At 53.8% G+C, this 23,941-nt stretch overlaps 7 protein-coding genes across 7 annotated transcripts; 2 read left to right on the top strand and 5 right to left on the bottom strand.

Moving 5' to 3' along the window:
* Nucleotides 1-65: 65 nt before the first annotated feature.
* MAM_04322 (CLC voltage-gated chloride channel) lies at nucleotides 66-2,848 on the bottom strand (the record flags this gene model as incomplete). Its single annotated transcript, XM_040823120.1, has 5 exons — nucleotides 66-2,027; nucleotides 2,082-2,149; nucleotides 2,210-2,491; nucleotides 2,583-2,598; nucleotides 2,678-2,848. The coding sequence occupies 5 exons, from the start codon at nucleotides 2,846-2,848 to the stop codon at nucleotides 66-68; spliced, it is 2,499 nt and encodes an 832-aa protein (XP_040678999.1).
* A 662-nt stretch (nucleotides 2,849-3,510) lies between these two features.
* Nucleotides 3,511-4,268, top strand: MAM_04321 (Histone-like transcription factor and archaeal histone family protein; the record flags this gene model as incomplete). The annotated part of the gene is made up of 3 exons (XM_040823119.1): nucleotides 3,511-3,723; nucleotides 3,786-3,876; nucleotides 3,928-4,268. 3 exons carry the CDS (start codon nucleotides 3,511-3,513, stop codon nucleotides 4,266-4,268), a joined length of 645 nt encoding a protein of 214 aa, XP_040678998.1.
* Nucleotides 4,269-4,511: 243 nt separating this feature from the next.
* MAM_04320 (Leucine-rich repeat protein) lies at nucleotides 4,512-5,618 on the bottom strand (the record flags this gene model as incomplete). Its single annotated transcript, XM_040823118.1, has 5 exons — nucleotides 4,512-4,727; nucleotides 4,788-4,922; nucleotides 5,019-5,279; nucleotides 5,390-5,430; nucleotides 5,540-5,618. The coding sequence occupies 5 exons, from the start codon at nucleotides 5,616-5,618 to the stop codon at nucleotides 4,512-4,514; spliced, it is 732 nt and encodes a 243-aa protein (XP_040678997.1).
* A 413-nt stretch (nucleotides 5,619-6,031) lies between these two features.
* Nucleotides 6,032-10,692, bottom strand: MAM_04319 (phosphoinositide 3-kinase regulatory subunit 4; the record flags this gene model as incomplete). The annotated part of the gene is made up of 2 exons (XM_040823117.1): nucleotides 6,032-10,428; nucleotides 10,479-10,692. 2 exons carry the CDS (start codon nucleotides 10,690-10,692, stop codon nucleotides 6,032-6,034), a joined length of 4,611 nt encoding a protein of 1,536 aa, XP_040678996.1.
* Nucleotides 10,693-11,547: 855 nt separating this feature from the next.
* On the bottom strand, nucleotides 11,548-12,753 carry MAM_04318 (uncharacterized protein; the record flags this gene model as incomplete). The annotated part of the gene is made up of 1 exon (XM_040823116.1): nucleotides 11,548-12,753. The coding sequence occupies one exon, from the start codon at nucleotides 12,751-12,753 to the stop codon at nucleotides 11,548-11,550; it is 1,206 nt and encodes a 401-aa protein (XP_040678995.1).
* Nucleotides 12,754-16,999: 4,246 nt separating this feature from the next.
* On the bottom strand, nucleotides 17,000-17,797 carry MAM_04317 (FMN-binding split barrel-related protein; the record flags this gene model as incomplete). The annotated part of the gene is made up of 1 exon (XM_040823115.1): nucleotides 17,000-17,797. The coding sequence occupies one exon, from the start codon at nucleotides 17,795-17,797 to the stop codon at nucleotides 17,000-17,002; it is 798 nt and encodes a 265-aa protein (XP_040678994.1).
* A 3,040-nt stretch (nucleotides 17,798-20,837) lies between these two features.
* On the top strand, nucleotides 20,838-23,579 carry MAM_04316 (uncharacterized protein; the record flags this gene model as incomplete). The annotated part of the gene is made up of 4 exons (XM_040823114.1): nucleotides 20,838-21,304; nucleotides 21,893-22,608; nucleotides 22,702-23,403; nucleotides 23,476-23,579. 4 exons carry the CDS (start codon nucleotides 20,838-20,840, stop codon nucleotides 23,577-23,579), a joined length of 1,989 nt encoding a protein of 662 aa, XP_040678993.1.
* Nucleotides 23,580-23,941: the final 362 nt, after the last annotated feature.

Below are 23,941 nucleotides of genomic sequence, written 5' to 3'. Positions count from 1 at the left end.
GCACATCTTGAGCAGGAAAGCGGAAGAGGGGCGCCCGACTTTCAGCGTTCTCTTCGCCTTCCTTCTCATCTTCGACTTTCTAGCTCTACCCCTTCGTCGGCCGCGTCCTCGTCCCCGTCGAGGATGGCACCGCGGGCTCGCATCAGGTCCTCATCGCCACTTAGGCGTATCCTGCCCCTCGACATGGTCGATACATGGCCCGCTACCCAGTGGCCCGCTTTGCGGAACGCTGCCCAGAGCTGCTCCTGGCCTTGGTTGATGCGGTGGTCGTCTTTGGGATTCTCAGCTGCCTCCACTTTGAACTGATACTTGAGACAGTCCTTCACCGTCACCAGGCCCGTCAGTTTGCCGTGGTACTCGATGAGGATGACGCGCGGGCCAATCTTGCGGAAGAGCTCCATGACAGTCTCGAGGGGCAGTCTGGGGTGAGCCGTGACAGGTGTGGCGTCCATGTAGCGACTGAAGTCGAGGCATGTGGAGGACGTGGAGTCTGTGCCTGTCGTGGTGCTGGGCGTGACCGGCGTGGCGCCGTTCGAGGCGACGGCGGGTGGTGGTGCGAACGTGCATCTCGCGTTGGGACCGACTGGTCTTTCGCGGCGGACGCGGTCGACTGCGTAGCGGAGCTCAGGTCGTCCGATGTACCCTACTAGAATCTTGGACGACCTGTCCTCCACAACGGGGAAGCCTTGATATTCGTCCTCTGAGAGTAGGGCTTCCAGGTCGGCGAGCGTCATCCCACTGACCGGCACGGACACGACCGATGTCCTCATGACCTGCGACACGGGGACGCCAAAGTTGTGTTCTACCTTGTTGTCCAGGTACGGGAACCCGTTGAACCATATCATCCGGTCGGCGATGCCGCCCCTGCCAAACATGTCGCTGACGGCCTTGGTGACGCCGACCACAATCATGGTGGGTAGGATATACGTCAGCGCCCCCGTCAGCTCAAACATGATGACGACGACGGAAATCGTGATGTGCATGATGCCACTGAGCGCGGCACCGGCTCCGAGAAACGCATACGTTCCGGGTGTGATGCAGGGCTCGTCCGGCTTGCAGGCTGCGAAGAATATGCTCTTGGGGTTCGCTTCGTGGATGGCCTGGACGACGATGCCGACGGTGCGCCCAAACGACGCTCCGATGGCCATTGAGGGCACGAAAATACCCGCAGGAACTTTACAGCCATACGAGACGATAACAAGGAGTATGCGCAAAACGGTGGCAAGGATCAAGGACGCAATGTTCCAGAACCTCTTGTCTGGCTCGCAAAGTCCGTGGTAATCCTCCGCGCCTTCACACTCCAGGAACAGGATCTCCATGCTCTCCGTCATGTCGATTTGCAGAAAGGCATTGGGATAGCAAATGACGGCTGTTGCAGCAGCCAACAGGGTGGCTTCAAGGACCGCATACTTGGCGAGGTACTTCTTGCGGAACGCCTGTGCTCGCAGGTTCCATTTGATGACAAAGGCGCCGTAAAGGCCGCCAAAGATGCCTATGATGATGTAGAAGACAATTTCGAAAAAGTGCCAGTCCCGATCATACTTGACCTGGAACATGACGAGCTGTCCTGTGCGGAAGGGATTCATGGCCGAGAGAACAGCCGTGGCCACCAATGCACAGAAATAGCTTCGCCACATGGTCTTGAGCGGGAAGTGGTTCGACATTTCTTCCAGGGAGAAGAGTACGCCTCCGATGGGGCTGCCAAAGGCGACTGCGACACCAGCCGCAGCACAGGCGCTCAGGATCTCTCGTGTCTTGGACGCATTGCGCCGATACTTGGTGAATAGTCGTGAAATGACGTTGCCGGTGCAGACGGCGTAGTGAACGCTGGGGCCTTCTTTGCCGACAGACAGACCAGATGCTATGGTCAGCGGAAGCGCTATGGACTTGATGACCAGAGTCCAGAAGCCGAGAAACCCCTTCATCACAAAGCCTGCAATGATGCATTTGATTTCGGAAATGCCAGACCCGGCGGCGTACGGTGCGAAGAACTTGACAAGGATAGCAGCTGCAAATGCAAAGCAAGTCTACCAGAGTGTCAGCAAACATTCGTCAAGTATGGAGGGTTAGTCAAGACATACCCCGAACATGAAATATATAAAGTAGTTGAACGGCCCAAAACCCGTCCACCGATGCCAATTAGGGCACCCTGCCGCCCGGTCAGCAAAACAAGGTCTGCATCACATACTCCCACACACTTGGTGCTTACCATTGTCTTCTCCCCAGCAGCAAAACTTCTCATTCAGATAAAAGGCCGTTGTGCAGTGACCCAACTTGACATCAGACAGCCACTCGGTGGCGATATTCAAAAATGCTGCGTTCAACCCAATCGCTGCGCCAATGATGGTGACGACGATCCAGCCCTGCGCAGCGTCATACGAGGCCCAGAGTCGATACCGCCAGCTCTGCTGTCCGCGGTCGTATAAGCTCGCCGCTCGTTTCTGCCTTGTTTTTCGTCGCGCCTGTTCGCGAGAGGCATCTTGAACCCAGTCTACGCAAAAACTAGAGTCAGCTCCGGCGCGCGTTGCAGCCACAGGGAGAGAGGTTGGCCGGATTGTGTCGAGCACAAGACAACATCGTACCTATGGTTGTAAAGTCCTGTTGAGCACGGGTCAGCAAAAAAAAAAAAAAGAAAAAAAAAAGAGTCCACTTGGCCGGCCACAGTGGCATCTCATACCTCATATCTCTTGATTTCTACAATTTCCTCCTCAATCTGCGCCTCTCCTGGCGGCGGAATAGCAGCAGCGCCTTGTTCAGCCGTCGACACGGCAAAGGAAAGACGGGAGCCGATGGAGGAGCGTCGCACGAGGCCAGGGTTTCGGCTGTAGGATGGAGATTGCGCGCTCATGACTTTGGGGCGTAAACCATGGCGGCCATCTATGGGATGGGGCGTTGTCGTCGACGAGGGGGAAAGAATTCAACGTTGTCCGAGGTGATGAATGTGAATGTCCAGAGTGTCGGTCTTCAGAGCACTGCCCCGGTGCGCATGTCGCGCCTGCAACCGCCCAGCACCGTCAGGCTAAAGTTAAGGCGCAATGGACATTGGCCAAGTAGCCGCCGGCACGTCACCAAGTGTGGCGCGCGCGTGTGCTCCACTATCCCTGCCAGGCCCCGTGCCAAGGCCATGCACTGGTGACGGAACCAAGCACGGCGCAACGTACACAATTTCATGATTTATGAGCTCCACGCCTCGTCGCGTGCTTACAACTCCACGCAAAGCACAAACTACATACAGCTCATCCTCACCATACCGCATTCATACTCGACACATCCTGGTACCCCTTCGAGGTTGGTCCGTACAACTGCCCTCCAGCATCCCACATTCACTCAACTCCCAGCTAACATCGCTCAAGCAGGCAAATCAACCATCTTTGAATCTTTCTCCTACACGAACTCGCTCACACAGTATGCCTGGAGTCTGCCCATCTCATCGCCCACCATACTGCCGCTCATTCCGCCCGGCACAACCGGCACAAGTACTAATCCATCCGTAGCGAACCATTACTCGCAATGCCGTACAACACGAGCGCGATCCCTCCGCGCAAGGCGCCCACGGGGCAAACCCAACTCCCATGTGCGTCGCCAGAAGTCCCCGCCCTCGGTCCCAGGCGCCCAGCTCACATGTCTTCCTGCCTAGTATCTCGCGTCAAGAAAATAATCAACCAAGACTCAGACATAGCCATGTGCTCTAACAACGCCGCCTTTGTCATCACCCTCGCAGCGGTACCTCGCTCGTGCCCTCCAAGCCCCAGCCCGCCCCTGGCTCGACTGACGCGTCACCTCAGGAGATGTTCATCCAACACCTCGCGGAGGAGGCAAACACGCAGGCAAAACTAGACCGCAAGCCCCGCCGCAACATTCAGTACAAGGACGTCGGTAGGTTTCCCTCCTTCGCCCGAGTACGCCGTCGGACCTGACACCACGCAGCCAACGCCGTGTCGACCCACGACCACCTCGAATTCCTGGAAGACGTGGTCCCCAAGACGGTCCCCTACAGAAAGGCCAAAGCTACCGCGTTGAAGACGCATGCCCGTCTCAGGGGGGACCTCAAAATACCCCAAGATCGACCAGAGCCGTCCCGTCAAACCCCCACCACAACCAACGGCGCAGCGAGTCTAATCGTTAACGGTGGTGGCCTGTCTGGCAGTGCCTTCTCGGTGCCTTTGAGACACGACGACAGACAGAGTGGTGACGATCCGAACAAGCAGCTGGAGATGGAAATGAGACAGGTCACAGGGAGAGATGGGGATGTACGCATGACGGGCTAGTGCTCCGGGTGTTGTGAGATTATAGATTTCTGTGCCACCGTGCCGTGCAAGACGCGGTCCGTGGAATCCCGCTACTAATTGTACAGTGTTCGGGCCGGGTTGCGCTGCTCTGAGTGAGTGGCAGCGCCAGATGAGAAAACTCTTGTTCCATTTCAAACTAGTCGTACGGGATTCTTCTCCGTGCGGCACTTGGATATTGCGCTCCTCTGGGGAACCATGTTGTGAATATACCTGAAAAAACGCCTATTCCTCCATGGCGTCGGCGTGAATGCCAGCCGGTAACCGCCCCTCGTTCAACTCCTTTTCCAAGGCAATGATCTCCTGCAAACTAGTAGCCTTTTTAATCTTGTCCTGCAGCCTCTTCTTCTCGTCGTCTGTAAGTTTTATCCTCGACAGTTTGGACGTCTGTGCGGCGCCATTGGCCGACACGTCAAACGTCTTGGACTTCTTGCCCAGAATCTACACGGAATCAGGTCAGCCGGGTCAGCAAGCGTGGAAAGAAGGACTCCAGACTCTCACCTCCAACGCCAAAGCCGTGGGCTCTTCTGCCGATCCAAACAACTCCCGCCCTCGCGCCCTCTCGGCTTCCTTTACTTTGGCGTAGTCCAAGAAACGGACGGTAGGACATCTCCAAAGGATCCAGTAGCGGTAGTGCTGAGCGCGAGCCGGGTCAGCACAGCCCCCCCCATCTCCCACGCGGTGGCCCCCCGGGGGCCCTGCCCTCGACGAGAAGCCAGCTTCTGAACATACCTCCTTCTTGGTCACCGGACTGTCCGCCAATACCAAATGCGTCAACCTCTCAAACCCCTTGAGCGTGTCCAAGTCGGCCAGTTCCGCAAAATTGTTCGATGCCAGCACAAGATTCGTCAGGTTCGGCACAGCACTCGGCAGACTAGCCTGGATGCTCGCAATTCGATTCCTCGCCAAGAGAAGCGTCGTGAGGCGCGGCGAGAGCGGAAAGTTGCCTAGGACTTGTATATCATTGTCTGTCAAGTCGATGGAGTCGTGCGGCTGTCGCTCCTGTTAGAGAATCCCTCGCAGAGAGAGACTGGCGGCCTCGACCGGTGCGCGACGCGGAAGGGAAGGGAAAAAAAACCCCCCATCAGACGAGGAATACTTACACCCGCCACACCAAGATTCTCAATCGCAGGGATCCTGTGTCCTGTAGACCAATCCAACATTCGCATCAACTAGCTCTTCATGATCAAGGATTTGCTGTCTTTCGTATCAAGTAGAAAAGAATGTAGCATCTGCTCTTTTCGTAAACGCACCTCGGAGATCTAATTCGCGCTCCTTGAGCGGGTTCAGGTAGGATAGGGAATCGTGGATGAGCTCGCTGGTGAGCCGCATCGCGAGAACTGCTTCTACCTCGTGGGCGCCTGCGTAACTTGTGGACTGCTCAAATGAGTGAGAGCTGTCGCTGGAAAAGACGACCTGGGCTCGCGTCGAGGAGGACGATTTGTGACGCGCTATTGAGGGATTGGAGGGGGTTTTTGGTCCAAGACTGACAAGGCTGATGAAGATTGGGCCAAGGCGGAGTCGAAATTTTGGCTTCGTCTTCTGGCGCCGGGGCGGATGCGCCGATGCCCCACATGGTTTTGAGTCTTGCCGTTTTGGGCTCGCCGGATGAGAATGTTTCTGCCATGGACGACACAACTCGACGTGTTTCTTGCACGACTGTCCCATCTTCAGATTGTGCATGGGGTTGTGAGCTTGGTTTGTCAACGACCATGGTGTTTTTTTACTATCGATCTCATGTGCCTCTATTGAAATACAAACACCACCCCCGACCGGTCCACGCTCACGCTCATCGTGTATGGATGTTCTAACAGCACCACATCCAAGATGGCGTCCAGATGAGACTGCAAAAGCTGCTGCTGCTGCATCGATATCACCGTCGACCTCGCTGGTCGTCTGCTCGAGCTCTTACCCCTTGAACTATCCCCTGCAGAGGTCGTATTTTCCGACGAGCCACCACGTCTGTGGGCTCTTTCTGTATTCAACGTTAGCGTGGTGGTTGGGTGCGCTGCAATAAACGTAGGTTGTTGCTCGTCGGATGCTAGGCCGCTGTAGACGCACGAATTTTCTATGCGAGAGACGTCCCAGAACCGAAGCTTCTTGTCCGAGCCACCTGTGAGAATGAATGCATGGCGGACATCCCGGGAGTCCTCAGCGGCTCCTGTGGCGGCTATCATGGCGCGTACGCCCCGATCGGCACTCGCTGCCTCGCTGTTCTCGAGGTCCGTTGCAAATCGATCCAGCATTCCTTCCGGTTTGTCTTCGTCGACGTCCCAAGAGCTGTATCCCTTGGGGCCATCCTTGCTTGCGCTCGTCCGATATATCTCTCTGCATACCGTCTTTTCTAAATCCCATACAGTCATCTCCCCTTGCGATGTGCCTCCAGAGATGCATACCCATTTCCCACGGCCCTTGGTTGGATGGATACAAACTCGATATATCGAGCCCTTGCCCGGGACGCCCCAGCCGCGGAGCCTCATCTTGAAGCGCAGGTCCCAGAGGTCGACCACACCATGTGACGTACCCAAGCAGAGCCAGTTGCGCTTTCGGTCCACGCAGAAGCAGGTAGGTGTCCCGTGGTGGACTGAATTCTCCAGAACATACAAGATCGACATGGTCCGCAAGTCGATTCCGAGAATTCTAGACTGGTTCGTCGCGAGAACCAAGACAGAATTCGATTCCTGCCTGAAGTGTTCACACCAGACGGCAAACTCTCCCTCGGGTAGTTGGTATTCTCGCACGACCCGCAGCTTGCCATATCTAACAACGCCGCTTGCCGATACCGTGTCAACCTTGACGATGTGCACGCTCCCGTCACTGGCGCAGCTAACGAAGCAATGTGAGTTTTCTACAAAACACAGCGCCAGCACATGAGCGCCATCGGCATGTCTATGTGTTTGTCTAGATCGGTGCGTAATGTTCCTCTCCAACCTTGCTGCATCCCACACTCGAACACAGCCGTCACTGCCTGCGGTAATGAAGAAGAGGTGATCGGGAGATGCAACAATTCTATTGATTGGACCTTGGTGCTCGCCAAAGGTGGCAACTAGGTGACCCTCTGGTTTCCAGTGGTTGTCTCCGGGCTGCACGCTGACAGCCCTTGCCTTGGTTCTAGAAATCGGCTGGACCATAGGCCCAAACTCCAAGACATCCCGGGGAAAGTTGTCAATGTACATTTGATCCAGCATTCGTTGGATGCTGGGGTCTGTTCCTTCGTAGGTATGTCTGGCTTGTCTTGAAACAGGTCTGCCACCTTCGTGCTGTCGAGTTGGTGCAGGGGGGGTTGATGCACCACCTTGAGCAAAGGGTCCCCTTACCTCACCAAAGGCGTTGGCGTCGCTTGTGCTGGTTTCTGCGGCAGACTTGTTCCCGTCCTTTCTATCCAAGAGACTCAACGCACTAGACTGTTGGTGCATGGCCCGTCTTGATGAGTACGGCCCATCTCTGAGGAAGACGTCGTCATCCCCAGCACGGCCGGCTCTGCTGTCTGACGACCCTCGACGAGAGTGTCGTGAACTAGCTCGAGCGCTTCCCTCTGGCGACAAGAACCGGCTCGTCGGCGACGAACGAGGGCCCGCGCTCTGCACACGGTTCGCATGAGAATGTGACGCAGCCTTTCTCCTCTTGCTCAGGGTATCATCAATCGTCATGGATGCGTCCAACAGTGCGTCGGCGATAGTATATGGCCCGGCTGGTGTGTCAAGGTCGGGGGTGATGGTCGAATCACGAAGCGGTGCGTCGTTGAAAAAGACGGTTTGCGGAGTAATGCCCAACTCTTTAAGGGATACAAGTCCGGTGCGAGGGCTCGGTTCTCCCATCGAATCGCGTAATTTGGTTCTGCTCAATCGCCAGATGAATTCTCGTAGTGCCAGTAATTTCATTTCATCATCTGGCTTGAGACCCAAATTTCTCAACCTGGACAGCCACAGCTCGTCTTCGTCGTTACCCACAATCTTGGTCATGGAACTCGCGCTCAGGTCCCTGGAAGACTTCGTACTTGATGACCCAAACGCCAGCGACTGCGTCTTTTGCGGCGGTTTCCAGAACACGCCCCGTTCAGACTGCATCGCCCAAGTCATTGCTTGGTCAAAAACGGCTCTTGTCAGAGGCTTCTTGAGCGCATCCAATATGCTCAACTCGTCGAGGTCAACCATTGAATCGGTCTTCATGTATGGCATGACAAGTGGCATCAACATGCATCGCACGTCAGCCACGTTGAGAAACTTGGCCGACTGTGATAAAAATTCGGCCCCGGCCTCTCGAATCCAAATGTTGGGATGCATGGTAAACCTCCCAACAAGGTCTGCAAGTTCCCAAATTTTTGGCCTTGACAGAAGACCAAGGCCAGCAAGCTGAGCAAGTGCATGTAGGGACGCCTGAACGACATACTCTTCGGTGTCAGCCAGGGCCTGCACCATCAGGGGCAACATGAATTCTTCCAGGCTTGTGCTACCAACAAAAGCGGCAATGCCGACCACGGTGTCGAAAAATGCGCACTTGAGCGTCCAGTCACGGTCGTTGAGATAAGTGTTGAGATGGCTAAGTAATATATCGTTGGAGTGTTCTTGGAAGAACATGCACAGCTCGGGCACGGATGCCAGAAACGCCCGTCGAACATGGACGTCAGGGTCTTCTACTAGCTGCTTAGTATGGCTCTCCAAGATCTCGAAAAGCTCTCGTCCAGCGTTATCAAACACGCTTTCGAAATTAGCATCTGCCTCTGCGCCTGGCTCAACTTCGGGGTCAGTTATGGGAATGGACCCGTCTGTCCGTAAGCTGGATGCGATTTCGAGAAAACGCTGGGCTGTAGAGGCGAGACTTCCGATGCAGGACGCATAAGTAGCTCTTACCAGGGAGCTAGCGACACGCGATCGTAATCCCAGTGCAATTTCCAGACGGGGGAGCACATACTCCACCAGTATGTGGGAATTGATGGGCGTTGGCATACGCACAAGTTGGAGAAGCTGCGTGATTGTTCGAATAGCCGCCACAATGACGGAATCAGTTTCCTCCTTCTTGAGCAGTGTCATGAGATAGGGCAAAACCCTGTCCAGTTTTGCCTCGTCAGTCAGCCGCTCAGAGAAAGCCAAAAGAACGTCACAAGCTCGGACTCGGGAAGATGCTCGCGCCGTGGTTCTCATGGAAGATACAATGAGTGTCAGGAATATCAACGTCCCGTCATCTTCCGGTGGCTCCAGGTCGGCTGACACTGGATGCTCGTGATTCGGGATGCTTAATCGAACTGGAAAATGGCGCAGGCCCAATCGAGACCGGTCCGGAGAGGCCTTGGGCGCGCTCTTCTCCAGTTGATAACCCAAAAAGTAAGAAATCTTGTCAAAATCATAAAAGACGCGATCGATCCTGTCGTCGGACTCGCCCATGTTTCTCTGGCTGCCAGACATGGGATTGTTGCCAGATGACGGGTCGGTAATGAGCTCCATGTACTGGTGCAAAAAGCTGTAAAAGTAGCTGGGAAATACCTTTCCCTTCCAGAATTCGAGGTACTGCTCTGCAGAGTATCGCTTCTCTGGATCGATCTGAATCATGTGCGCAATCATATCCCGCACATCCTTGTCCGAAACGACGCTCAAGTGAGTGATGACGGGATCATACTCGCCGCGCCGATACTTGTACAACTGGGCAAGACTGAATATTTCCGACTCGAGGAACATTTGGGCAATCACGCAGCCAGCACTGAAAATATCCATGGCCCACGTCATCTCAGCCTTGGGCGGAGGGCTGTCGCCAGTAGCGAAGAATCGTTCGGGAGCAATATAACACGTTCGCCGGCCAGAGGTGTCGAAGAAGTAGGAAAAGTCGCCCGGATTGTCGTCGGGTAAAAGTACAGGTTTGTACGCGGACGAAAAGTCCGTCAGGTAAAGCCAGTTCCAAGACGTCACCAGTACATTCTGTGCCTTGATGTCGCCGTGGTAAATGTCCTGAGCATGGCAGTCTCGCAGGGCGCAGAGCAGCTGGAACGCCAGCCACTTCTTTTCAATGTCTTCGAGGAATGGACGTGTGCTCAACCGATCATAGAGGGAGCTATATTGAAACTGTCGCACCAGATACCCGTTCGTGTCGGTTTCGATGATGCGCTGGAACCCCAGGGCGTTGGGTACTTGAGCCAAAGCCTTGCGCTCCTCTGTCGCCGTCAGTCAACGCTGCTATGTCACGCAAGGGGGCCAAACTCACTGATTATCTTTTGCTTGTACTGGTCGAGACTGACTCCGGCATACGGTTTTACCAGGACCTTGACCAAGACAACACCATGTTCGTGCCGTCCGCGGGTGCTCTTCATAAACCTTGCGTTGCCGATGCTGCGCTCGTATTGCACATCTTGCAACTGCGCAATATCTATACCAGCAGAGCCGGCCGACGGCGTCGCCAGCGAGAATCCTTGGCCCATCCTGGCTGCCTGTCCCGTCGCTGTTGTTGCCGTGCCCTTGACTCAGTCGTGTGGATTGAGCTGTCGTCACAACGCTGGAGGACCTGTCGTCATCTTGCACGACGAGCGCAGCGCACACTTGGGATCGCCGAGCGTGCACAGCCTGCTGGGCAGAAAGCTAGCAGGACCTGGGTATGTAGACGGTTGTACAAGCCGGTGTGGGCATATCATTGGACAAACTGAAAATTGATGAATCGGCGTTGGAAGGCGGCGAGTGGTGAGAAGCCAGAGTTCTCAGCGTGTCCGAGCACTTCCAAGGAGGTTAAACTTGAGTGACAAGCGCCCACGCACGTCGCCCATCATGTGCACGTGGGGCCGACTGATGCTCTCTCCCAGCAATCCTAAATTCAAGCCCTCTCTCTGACTTAAGTCAACCCTCGTGTTGACTACCTACTTAAGTCGGTGCCTAGTAGTTGATTGGCGTGCCGGGCTGAGTCCATTTCTTTAAAGCGTCAAGTTTTGCAACCTCGTAAGCTGCTGTCTCCTTGGGTTGGGTATCCACTACACACGCAATACCAAATCACCGTCCCCCCCCCCAAAACAACAACAACAAACTCTCGCCATTTCGAATATGCAAGTTCTTCCCATCCGTACAGTGTAAGACTTGTGCCAGAACCAAGCATGCTACTCCAAACATGCCAAGGGTCATCATAGTCGTCCATTCTCATTGTCATCTTGTTAAATTAACGTGCGTCGGTCGACAACCAGGACCAACTCGACCACAGCGACGCCCAGCTGTCCCCCATCAGGATTCCAAGTCATCAGGAAGCTATAGACTATTTACCCTTCCGGCCATTCCCATCTTGGTATTTCCACTCACACGGCATGGCTTCGCATAAATCTGGTCGATCGATACTGCAGTACGGGGAGATTGTCCGTATCCTCCTCTTCTAGATTAGTGTCCACCTCGAGCGTCATTTCTGCTGGTGCCGTGGCATCTTGCATTGTGGGTATCTCCCATATTAAACATTCATCTTCGAGAATCTCATCCTTGCGTTCCGCCGCCATATCGCGTCTCACGCTAATCGGCCGGTGCATGCGTACCTTGCCCATTTCGCCCGTTTCCTTGGCAAGCTCGGGGTCCTCTCGTTGCACACGGTCAATCTCCTGGTTTGCCGCCTTCAAAACCTCTGCTAGGCACGTTAGGATCTTCTCAATCTCGTCATAGCAGTCGGCATCCCTCAGGAACTGGTGAGCTCCATGTTCACACGTGCTCTGCACGAACTCTAGGCTTTTGTCCAGAGAGTCATACACGTCGGCAGGTTGTCCAGGGCCAACCGAACGGCTAGCCTCTCCAGGAGTGAGTTCTTGTGACGTAGTGCCAACTCTTCGAGTGTTCATGTACCTCAATGACGGGATTGCATCAACAGCAAACCTTTCGTCGCTGGTACGCTGTGCGTCGTTTGCGATTTCCAACTCAGCCATGCGCTTGATTTGCGCCACCTTGGCTGCCATCTTTGCCTTGCGCATCAAGTTCCGGCTTGAGGAAATGAATCTCACCAGCTCGTCAAAAAATCCTTGGACATAGCTATCATAATATACTATAATCATACTGCGAGTTCGATATGTAGGTGGAACCCCTTCTGCAAATGGGGCCAACGACGACCTTTGCTTCTTTTTGGTTTGTGCACATGCTCGGGCATGGGCGTTGACTGCTTCACAGGCCTGTCTATGCAATGCCGCACGGCTCTCGCTGTCAGGGCTTGGCGGCGAGGCTGGCATAGCTTTGGCCTCTCCAAATGGTGTTGATGGTGTTCGAAGAGCGTCTCGTTTCGCATGATTTTGGCGAGGCGCCGCTGCCAAGTCGAGATCAGGATGCATTGGGCCATCATCTTTCGGCTTTAGCGATTCTGAAGAGCCCTTATTACGGAGAGAACGGGGTGAAACGGTAGGAGAAGGATTTGTCCCAGCAATAGCGGCGAGCTCCGCCTGGCGACGTTCGATCTGGCCATTCAAGTCGTCAAGTCGTCTTTGCCAATCCGGGATATTGCTGGCCAAATTTCTGAGAGCGTCCATGGCCATTTTTCGGGCGTCTGTTTCCCCAGAGGGGAACGTTGTTGGAGAAATCGTTTCGGGACCGCGTTAGGCGTCAAGGGCCCAACTCGCCTATGTGAAGGTCGAGAAAATCAGGTGACGGAGTAGTTGAAAAGCGAAAAAAAACTTTGGGCATGCGGTCCCCAATGCCACCAGTCTGGTTGTTTAGCGGCACGCTGCAGACGAAATTGATGTACAGTGAAGCGTCCAACCTGGGCGTCACGGAGCCAGATGTTTGGCTGGGCCGCGCCAAAAAGATGGTCGTGTTGCCAGCAATGGTGGGTGTATTGACGTCCCGTGTAAAAGTCAAAATTTCGATCGACTGAGTCGCAGCTTTTGCTGAAGCGTGGTCATCTGGGCCAAAGGCAAGTTGATTCGAAGTAATGTACAGAGCAATGTTGGGAAGCAGGCGTGGAGGGTGGACAAACAAACTGATCGGCTGTCGGGTTTTGCCTGGCAATCAAGCCGTTGATCTGATGTGGTGCCAGGTGGAACAGGCCGGAAGGGAATTCTAGGCCGCGGTACGCCAAGCTTGGTGGCTCCATGCTAGTCTCTCCCAGACTCATCGGCCCTTGGTGGTTGGCCGTTTGGACGCCCTGTTTGCCGCCACAGAGCGCCCAAGGTGGTCAAGCCAAAAGCTCGTGCTGGTGGCATCGTTGGGGTTGTGGGCTTGTGGCTCACAGTTCTCGGCCAGAATCTACTGTGCAGTTCCCCGTCTATTCCGAGAAAGGGGACTCGGAGCTGGGTAAAATAACACTGAGGCGTGCCATGATTTTTCGAAGCAATTTGCATCTCAAGTCAGCCCCGGTATCATTGTTGAAAGTGATATCAAACAGCCAAACTCGCTAGGATCCTCAAGGGCGGGATTACGGGCCTCGGCCGAATTCTTCCATCAACAGCAAGACGCGGGATGCGGCCGGGAATGTGCAGGTGCAGAACGGGCGCTTGTCCATGCGGAATGAAAAGCAGTGTTTGTTTGGCAAAGTCTGCAAAAAAAGTCTGAGAACCCTAGGGTCGGGGTGCTTGGTGTTGACCAGCTCCTTCCTTCTCTTCTGGAATATCCATGGAGAAGGAGTCCTTCCTTCCCTTTCTGTTCCAACACGTGGCCGTACAGCATCAACTCTTATGGCATGAAACACAAGGCCATCTCGCTGCTCCTGTGTTTCAAGGCCGATCTACACCATGTATCCATGACCATGGCCTTGTTCAACAAGGTGTCGTTCTCAGTCCATCTCGCGTTTTCATACTCTCGCAAACGGAGCTGTCCTCTTTCGAAACAAGTCTGCTGGTCGGATACCAAAACGCAAGCCCGACGGCGGCGAAATAAGGCAGAATCACTCCCAACCACGATCAGTCTTGCAATCTCCCGCATCAACAAGCCAATGTATCGGCCGTTGAAACCTGGGTCATATTCCGCATACAGAGATATTGGTAGTCTTGGTTCGCCGGAGCTCCTTAGCTGAGGATTGACCTCAGTGGAGTGTCTATTTCTCAACCTGCTATGGCTTCAGTCCTTGAATTTGCTGACACAAGCCCAACGACACTGCGGTATGGAGCACCAAGATCTTTTATCCGCTGTCATAAGTCGCTGGTTCGTCGCTTGCCACGGAAGGTTTTGATCAGACGCTAACTTCAGACACTAGCTACCGCACCCTATACTCCGTACATCTCGCCAACAATCTCAGCCGAGCATATGGGGGAAACTCTGAAACCTTGTCGACTGTTCACCGTCTTTGATAGAAACTGCCACTCATAAAGGCAACACCAACCAGTGCCTGGGCTCGTGCACGCATTGGGGACTCGTTTGGTAGTTACATGTCCACCACGTTTCCTGCATGCACCAGTTTCTCAAGTTCTGACGCGGCTCGAGGGCGCGTGAACCAGTCGAGGTTTTCAGACGTTGAGACCTCATCATTGCCACATGGTTGGTATATCAGGGATGGCAGTGACACAAATCTGACAGCGCCAAGCCAATAGCATTCAACGAATTATCTTCACACACAATTGGCAAAACCGACCCAAAAGTAAGCCTCATTTTAAGCCACAGCCCTCTCCGGTTCATGCTCAGGACCTCCCGTTTTATAGCCGGGGAGCTTCAAAGACCAAGATCTTGGAGTATGTGCATGTGGCAAAACTTCTTGCTTATATCGGACGCCAAAGTAACGAGACGGCTCGTGGAAGTTGCCTGGTCTCACCTTTCCAACGGCTGCTTGGTGGAATGTGGCAAACCCTCAGACAGCAATAACCGGATCAAGGTTCTCTGGTTTCCACCCGATATGGTTCAGAAACATGTGGCCGGCGCTACGGCCTGGGAATGCAGCTCAATTCGTAGTAGGGAGCAGTCGTGCCGTCAATCTTGCGGACGCATCGGAAAGCGTACCAAGAAGTAAGTACAGTTTCAACGGAATTACTGTCAGTGTACGGAGTAGCCTTGGGCCCCTATGCGTCAAACTTCCCTTCGGTGTATTTCAGCCACGCCTTGACCAGCATTTACGACTCTCGGTGCTGGTCGACCAGAAGCCCAGTAGACCAATCTCACCTGGAGCGGAAGAATGCCTAGTACCACCCTGCAGGGCAAGACATTATTTACTCGGCGTCGCGGTCAGAAAGGCCATTCTTTCAACCGAAGAAGCTGAGAGGCGCGGTTCTTGACCGGCGCCATGTGATAGATCATATGGCATATGGTAAAAGCTCAACTGCTGAATGTCTCCTCACCTTGCCCGTCAGGCTGTGTCACCCGCGACCGGCGTGTCAGACATGACATTTTCGGCCACCATCTTCTTGGATTCTCATAAACCCGGCGCTTGCCCGCCCGGCGGAAATGGCCCCTTGGTTCCAATTGGTCGCTTCCCACACTTTCCAAAGGCATCCATCCGTCAAGCACCAGTCTGAGTCGTGTCAAAGGGGCTCCTCGATACTGTGACTGCCGGCGGCGTGGCTAATGAAACAGCCTGTTTTGCCTGTTCAACTGCATTCGCCCATCATACAACTATGTAATGCACCATCACGGATTCACCTGAGCCAGAGAAGCTGCCAAAGCCCGCTTGCTGTCAAATTCACGTCCCGATGTTCAACGTTCTGGAACAATTCTGTCCGCACCTGAAAGACGCTAATTATAAATGCCTGTACGATCATCGGCATGTTGACAAGGGGTCGGGATTTGGCAATCCCGCTGAGAACCAGTGTTGACTGGCCGGGAAGAGTCAAGACAGCCAAGCCTCATCATTCTAACAGGAACGCGTCAATCCTCATCGTGGCATCCACCGCGGCGTAATACTATACATCCCCCTCCTCTGCATCATTTCTTCGATTACTCTCTCAACCACCGGCCAGATGACCTCATGGATCGCCGATGCTACCGAACTAGCAGCGTTGCATGCAACTACTGCATACGTCTCTTGCCAACGAGTTCTTCACATCCAATGCTACCAAAGGAAAGTCTTGGCGATATATATTGGCACGAAGGATGCAAATCTAATCTTGCGTCAGTCTCACCGAGTCACCACATGTGTAAGGGGACAGGCGAGACCCACGCGAGTGATCTGACAATCACGGCCGGTCCTTTTTTCGGCTCCTTTGCCACCGTTTCTGGGTAATTTGCCAGCTTCATGACGTGCCTTCCTAACCGTGGTACGGAGTAGTATCAGGCTTTTGTAGATTGCGGTTCATCTGTGGGGTCGAAAGCACGGACTTCGCCGCGATGTGATGTATCATATCGATTCATACGGCTGGGCAGTGGGTGGTGGAAAGTGGATTGTGATCCTTGACCGACATGGGCTCCCGTTTTTTTTTTTTTTTTTTTTTTTTTGGACGGGGTTACCATGCAAAAAAGTTTTAGCTTTGCCGGTATTACCTACTAATGTAAATGCATAATTGACAGGCGAGTGGGATTCGGCATGCAAGGGTTGGGTTGACGATGATATTGCTTCATTTTGGGCTGTCAGATTACTCGTGTGCATGTGCTAGTTGGTTATTTAGTAACTTACTTATTTTTCCATACATTTGTTGTCAGACCATCTATTGAATCAAGAACCAGTACCGTAGAAGTCTCTACTACCCAACCTGATATTTCGAGTCTGGAAATGACCAAGGAAACAGTTCTTATCCCAGGTGCAGTCGAGCCGCTTCCGCCATCACCTCGCTGTATTTCACACTTCTCATCAGAAAATCAAAAACAAAATAAATTCCACACTTGGTAGCATTTCACCAAGGAGTCATCCGGAAGCGACGGACATTACGGCCAAAGCTCCGTTTCTTTCCATTCCGCTCCATCCTCCCCAGCACGTTCCAATCTGTAATTCCATCGCTGGCCCCTCTCAGGATTCGACAGATCAACCCTATCCACCTCTTCCGGAACAATCACCAAGACTCTAAAGTTCTTCCTTGCAACTTCATCCTCCAAATCCTCAACGCTCTGTCCCAAGCCGAGCCCCTCTGCAGGCTTCTGCGTAATAGGAGTGCCGGGCGGTGGATTTCGAAACGAGCCTCTCATGGAGGGACTCAAGTTCCCAAACTGCGCCGTCAGTTCACGGCTCCAGCTCCACTCGGTATCGGCATGTCCAACTTGCCGCATATACGGTGCAAGAAATTCCCTCGTGGTCGACGCTTCGAATGAGTCAATATCAGGGCCAATCATGCAAATGTGGCCTCTGAGACGCCATTGAGTCATGGAATCCGGTGTCCAGAATACGGCCTCAACGGCTCCGCCTATGCCAGATGTGGTGCCTTTGGACGTTGGGAACATTTCAGAGACCTTTTCCATGCGAGCATCTGTGGTCGTGGTTGGGAGATCAGTCTCGTACGAGGCGCGGTTGAGTTGTGCTGGGTTCTTGGAATTTGGATTCAGCGAGGCCCACACGCCTCTGTATATGACTGTGCGTGCTCTGGGCACAAACTCGGGTGCCGAAGACTGTGATGGCGGCGATGCTCGGTGGAGAGAGCCCAGCGTAAAGGTTGGCTGCTTTAACTGTTTGACGTGGGACAGGAAGGCATCTCGCCAGGGAGCGGCTGGTACTGTTTTGCCGCCAGTCATTTTATGCTGCAGTTGTTGAAGTGGGTGCTGTAATCTTGCTGATGCTGGCCTCATGGATGAGTGTTCAGGTTGAGGCTGTGCTTTCAAGTTGTCGAACCTTGGCGACTCTATTCTGATGTTGACGGTAGCGGTCGCGGCGGGCGAATCCTGGGCAAAGTTACCCCGCCAGTGTGGGTTGATGATTCATTATCCCAATCTGTAGGCGCCAACGGCATCGCAAGCATTGGTAGCAGTACGCTCACGGGAGTGCCACGAGGGAGTTTCGGTCGTGTCGTCCATTGCCACAGATGGCTGCGAATTCGTCTTATTACCGCCAGATTCGCCTCGCCGCAGACATCGGGGCCGCCTCTGTGGCAGCAAAGGACGGGCTAGTTCCGGGCTACCCTACTCTGTGAATCTGCAAGGCAGCTGCAGGGCAATTCAATGCGTAGCTAGCAGACTGACTCACTAATCATGATATATATGGTGACGGCAATTAAGCATAAAATCGTCCGATTTTCCGAAACAGCGACTGCCGTTCGCCCCGCAGTCTGAGGCCGCCGACATTGCCAAGACAACAAATGGTCCATTGACAGTGATTCCAAACGTGCTCCTGTCTCAATTTGGAAATGAAACGGAGGATTAAACGAGCCGAACAGCGGGTCCCAGGAGGCCCATCAGTTTAGTTGTATCTTTAGCACTACACGGGTTTGTCCGAGTCAGATGAAAGGGCTGGAGCCCACATTGAGGTCAGTGCCGGCACTTGCTCGATTGCCAGGCGGCTCGAAGTAAAACCACCATGTGGTAATAACGCGGCGTCACGAGCTGCGCCAACGTCTGTGCTAGGATATCTTTGGCTTCCTAGGGTTTCACCGGCTATCGCTACTACAATGGATGTAGATCCCCGGCACGAGAAGTGGACATACGTACTAGTATTGTAGTACGTATAGCTCTTGGTGTGTTTCACCGAAGCGGCGGACTGGGGATTCCACGGCCGTATCGAAATGAGATTGGTCGTTAGCCAGGAAGACCAACCTGTCCATCTTTGCATCTTCCTGCGAGCGGCGACTCAAGATCCGGCACTAGTAAGTGGCCAGTGGACAAGGGTTTGGCGTGGTTTCGCGGGCAGAGCCAGGTGGGACGTACTAGTTTCGCCTCCTTTTTATTTATTTTTCAAGCTCGACCGCTTCTACGCCGTACTGTTGCCAGTCAGCTGCGGCTGACGGTAATAATGCAAAGACAAGAGCTTGAAGGAGTCATCATACCCTGTAGTATAGGTGTGCGACAGACCGCTGCCAACATGCATGCCAAATGCCAGGGGGAGGGAGGGAGGACAAGCCATCGACATAAATTTCCCGGTATAGCCCTGTGGGTGCGACAAAAACGTGCCCTGCGCCCTGTTCAGATGCGCGCCACCTTGGCCAGCGGGGACGTGATGCTATCTCTGCAAATAGCAAGCCCAGACGTCCCGTTGGTGGTGGACTAATTTTGCTCCTTTCGGTCGAGTAAGGTAACCACGTCCCACGGCTGATGATAGACCTTTAACCGGGGTCTTGATGGCCATCGCGTGTTGAAAAACAAGAGACAATGGTAGGGTGATCTGCGCCGTAACAGGCCTCGCATTGGACTATCAAATGGGAGGGAAGCGTGCTGATATAGCCCTCACCAGTTAATAGTTTGGTTGACTGAGCTGGACTCCTCGCCATTACGAGCACGTAGCTGAAGCCGGGGTGCGGCTAGAGTAATAGTGCCAGCGGAAATCTCCGGCATTTATGGTAGCTATTAATTAGTTGGTCTTGAAGAGCTCGTATAGGCAAGAATGTAGAGAGTGCGTACGAAGTACGGAGTACACGTAGTAGTACTATACGCAATCTGAGCCGAGTCTAGAGCACGAGCAGCCAGCCAGCAGGGGCGATTAGCGGTGTCTCATTGAGCGCGTGGGAGACGGCGAGGTTTGGATGACGGAGGCTGTTCTCGGCAGCGATTCCACTGACCATGGTCAGCTCGGGTGTGGTGTTTGGAATGCGGGCGTTTGGGATTTGGGTTGGGTCAAGCCAGGAAGTCCAGGACTTGTCTCTGCTCTGCAGCTCTGCCGACGTTCCAGGCCCATCCAGTGGCAGGTGCGGGGGGGAGGGGTGGTGGTGGGCTGGGCCCTGTTTGACACCTTCCACAATTTTGCCCAGGATTGAAGACACAGAAGGAGCAATCCAGAGGGCCGTCCCCTCCAACTCCACCGCCAGGCCCCCATTAGTTCAATCTCGGTTGTCCTTGGTACTCGTCCTTGATACTGGGAGCGGTGCTACCTCTCCAAGTCAAGTAGGTACCCAGGTACTTACTCACTCAGGTCTGCCTGTCGCCAAAGCAAAAAGTGGTTCTGCATTGAAGTGTCCCGACTCATTGGCGCTAAAGCACCCAGCTACGTAAGTACGTAGTTACGTACATGCTCCCAGCATCCCAGCCAGTACTCCGTGCTCCGAGCTCCGTGCCCCATCAATGATGCTCCATGCTCCATGCTCCATGCCAAGCCATACCGTCGAATCCGCCAATTCAATGCTGCTCAAATGCTCGACTGGTCAATTGCTCAAGTGATCCATCGGTCCACCCTGAGTTCTCAAAGTCTTGCTTGCTTGAGACTTGTCTTCGTGGATGGCGCAGGCGCATCCGCATCCGCATCGGCTCGTTGCCAAACTCTGGCCATGCCGACGACAGCTCGAGCCTCAGAGTGTCTTATTCCCATCATCTAGATTCAACTATTCTGCCCCCTCCCTCGGAGCACTCTGGAAGGTCAAGGTCAACCGGTCCATGTCGAGAGGGTGCTTCCACTCGCTACGCAGCAATTCCCTTTTCATTCCCAAGCTGCCGCCCCCCCGTCATTCCATCATCCTCTTATTCCCTGCGACCCAGGCTCACGAGCCATTATTCCCGGCTCCGTGACCGTGGCCTTACTGCATCGCACCCCGAGCAGAGTTCTCGAGTCTCAGCGCGCACCGCATAGCAGCAGCTCGCCTGGGCCTTGTTCAACATCATCGGGAGCTGGTGCTATAAGTCGGTAACTCGACAGATGGATATTTCGCGCCTGCAACACTCGTTGCACCGCCCTCCCATTGTTCATGGAAGGGACGTCGGTGCAGCGTCGTCCTTGGCCGTCAAACCGCATCTCGACTCTCCCATCAGCGGCGCTCTCTCATCGAATTCGCCAGGTCACGGCCCAGCGCTCACCTATCTTCGCCATCCTGCTCTTCATGGCCATGGCCACAGCCACAGCCACGGTCACGGTCACGGTCACGGTCACGGCCCTGTTCATGCTCACAATCAAGCAAACGCAAACGCAAATGCTCACCCGCAGCCTCGCCCTCACCCCCATGTTCACGCCCATGGCCAGAGCCCTACACATAGCCATAGCAACAGCCATGGTCATGACGAGAGCATCGACTACCGCGAGCTGAGCGACGAGAAATCTCCCATCAACGGCGAAGAACCTCCCAAGAAGAAGCAGAAGCGCAACAAACCGACCTTGTCATGCCATGAGTGTGTGGAGCGGAAGACCAAGGTTCGTGCAGTTTTCCCCCAAAGGCTTCGATGGGATGAGACAGCTTTTCGGTCCCGAAACTCAAGTACGATTGTCGTATTCGTCAATCGGAATCTGCCCCAGAGTTCTCATGTTTCTGTTTCGTGCTCTACGTTATCTTGTGCGCTAGCTATGCAAGACTCTTCAATTGCCAAACATGACCTCAACATCGCCGATTCCCTTGTGCCGCGCCATCGAATCGGTTCGGGGTGAGCTTGCGTTAATAACAAGCAATATCTTCCGATGGATACGGCGTGAGGCTTCGACCTCCCTTCCTTTAGCACATGATTGCACTAATTCGGCACATCTCTTGGTGCAAGGCAGCTGATTTATTCTTCACAACAGTGTGACCGCGGACGACCTCATTGTCTCGCTTGTAAGTCTGGAGAATCGGAACCAAGAATCACCCACGTTTTGTAGACCGTGCCTAATGAAGACGCAAGGCATAAAAAGACAGACAGAATGTCGATATGCACATGTAGCAAACCTATTGGAGTGAGCATGGACGCCTACCCCTTTCTGACACAAGGAAAACTAATCTCCTGCAGGGAAACCTCGAGATCGGCTGCCAATGGACGCCGCATGACGAGGCCTCCCAAGAAAAGGAGCAATGCCGACGGTCCTGCCATAATTCCTAACATTGCCGACAGAGGCGCGATCAACGACCAAGAAGGCTCCTCACGTGGCGCGGCCGCACTCTCCATAGGCTTGCTATCCCATGTTCCTTATTCTGTTACCAAGGCCAGCAACGTCTTTGGCATCGGGTCCGAGTATCCATTTGCCAACTATTGGACGTGCGAAGGAGGACTGCCTGAAGTGATCTCTGTGCTACCGGACAAGATTCACGCAGATAGTCTTGTTGCTCGGTATTTTGAGTGCGTGGATCCCGTCTACCCCATGATTCACCGTCAAACCTTTTACGCCGACTACGAACACTTCTGGAGCATGAAAACCGAAGAGCGAAATCAAATGGATCCGTCTTTTATCGCCTTGATCTTTGTTATTCTCGCCCTCGGCACGCAATTTGTCACGTCCACGACACCAAAAGAGCGTAAGCAGACTGCCGAGTTCTACGCTTCCGCCTCGAATCAAGCTCTCCGCATGTTCTCATACCTTAGTTCCGCATCAATACGGTCTATCCAGGCCATGGTGCTCATTACCTACTTTCTCATCAACGATAACCACGCGTCTGACGGCTGGGCTTTTGCTGGTATATTAATTAGACAAGCCTACGCCATGGGGCTGCACCGCGACCCAAATATCGGTAAGCTGACCCGTTGGGTTCCGGCTGACCCATTCCTCCCTCCGCTCGGTCGTCACCCAAACCTGGAGTTAACGCGGGATATTCTCTGAACAGTAACCCCCAATGCCAACCCCTTCGAAAAACAGCAGCGCCGAAAGGTTTGGCAGGCCGTTCTTTTACAGGACACGTTCTTGACCGTCCTCTTATCCCTGCCGCCTTCCGCCACCCACACTGATGTTTCTGTCGAGGACTTGCTGGACGACAGTTCGTCTATTGCGAGCAGCGACCCGACAGACACGGCCTACATCAGAGGATCGTGGATGCTGGCCAACCTGGTTCAGGAGACTATTTGTTCGCCCCGTTCATTAGACGTCCCTATTTGTACAACCGTACGGCACAAGTCCAAACTAGTAGCGGACTTTCGGGCTGTGTATCGGTCATTTCCCGACGTTTTCCGATCGTGGGATACAGATAGTCTGACGGCGGTGGCGAGCACCAACAAGCGCATTGTGCGACAAACTCTATTCTTGACCAGCAACTACTTTCATAACCTGATGCTGGTGCATGCGTCAGAAAGTCCCGACGTCCCAGTCAACGTGCGAGGGACTTTGGAAGCAGCACACGACGCCATTAGTGCCTTCTTCCTGATGTTTAGTCTACTGGAGTCAGAAGCCCGAGTATGGTGGGTCTTGAATCATCGAGCATTCTTGGAAGCACTTTGCATCGCCAATGTTTTGCGAGAAACAGCAAAGGAAGCAGCGGGCAAGGACATACTAGCCAGGGACCCCCTATTTGTGAGAGCCAGAAGCGACATCAGTGAGTGCAAAAAGAAACCGCAAAGGTACGCCGCTCGAGATACTGCCAGAGGTGACTAACAGGGCGCTGCAGCACGAATGATTCAGATCATGGAGCTCATTGGCTCGAATAACGATGTTGCGCGAACCCGTGTGCATATATTGAGTGAGTTTTTGGAGGACACTGACACGGCTTAAGTTTCGTGGACGTGGTGCGCCATGCATTGACATGTGGCTGATTTGGTCTACTTGCCGCACACACACACACACACACACACACATATATATATATATATATAAATATGCTGTGAACCTGGCAAAACCCAAAAGAGGTATTGTTGGGTTCAGCAGCGATGGTTTTATAACGAGTGACGGGAAAAGACCCTCATGGATGCGGACCTATTTTTAGGATATCATATTACTTGTAGGCCGGCATGCATTATTCTACATTCGAGCGGTGGTGGAGGCCCCGAATCCAGAAACAAGCGTCATGTCGTGTTTTGTGACAGGCTTTTGTTGCAAGGGGTTTCACGACGCGGGCAGTCCAGAGAGCAAATGCC

This window comes from Metarhizium album (genome assembly GCF_000804445.1).
Source record: "Metarhizium album ARSEF 1941 chromosome Unknown scaffold_9, whole genome shotgun sequence".
In the NCBI taxonomy this organism is placed as follows: Eukaryota; Fungi; Ascomycota; class Sordariomycetes; order Hypocreales; family Clavicipitaceae; genus Metarhizium; species Metarhizium album.
The sequence above is the reverse complement of the archived record's forward strand: the minus strand, read 5'-3'. Positions and strand labels throughout refer to the sequence as shown.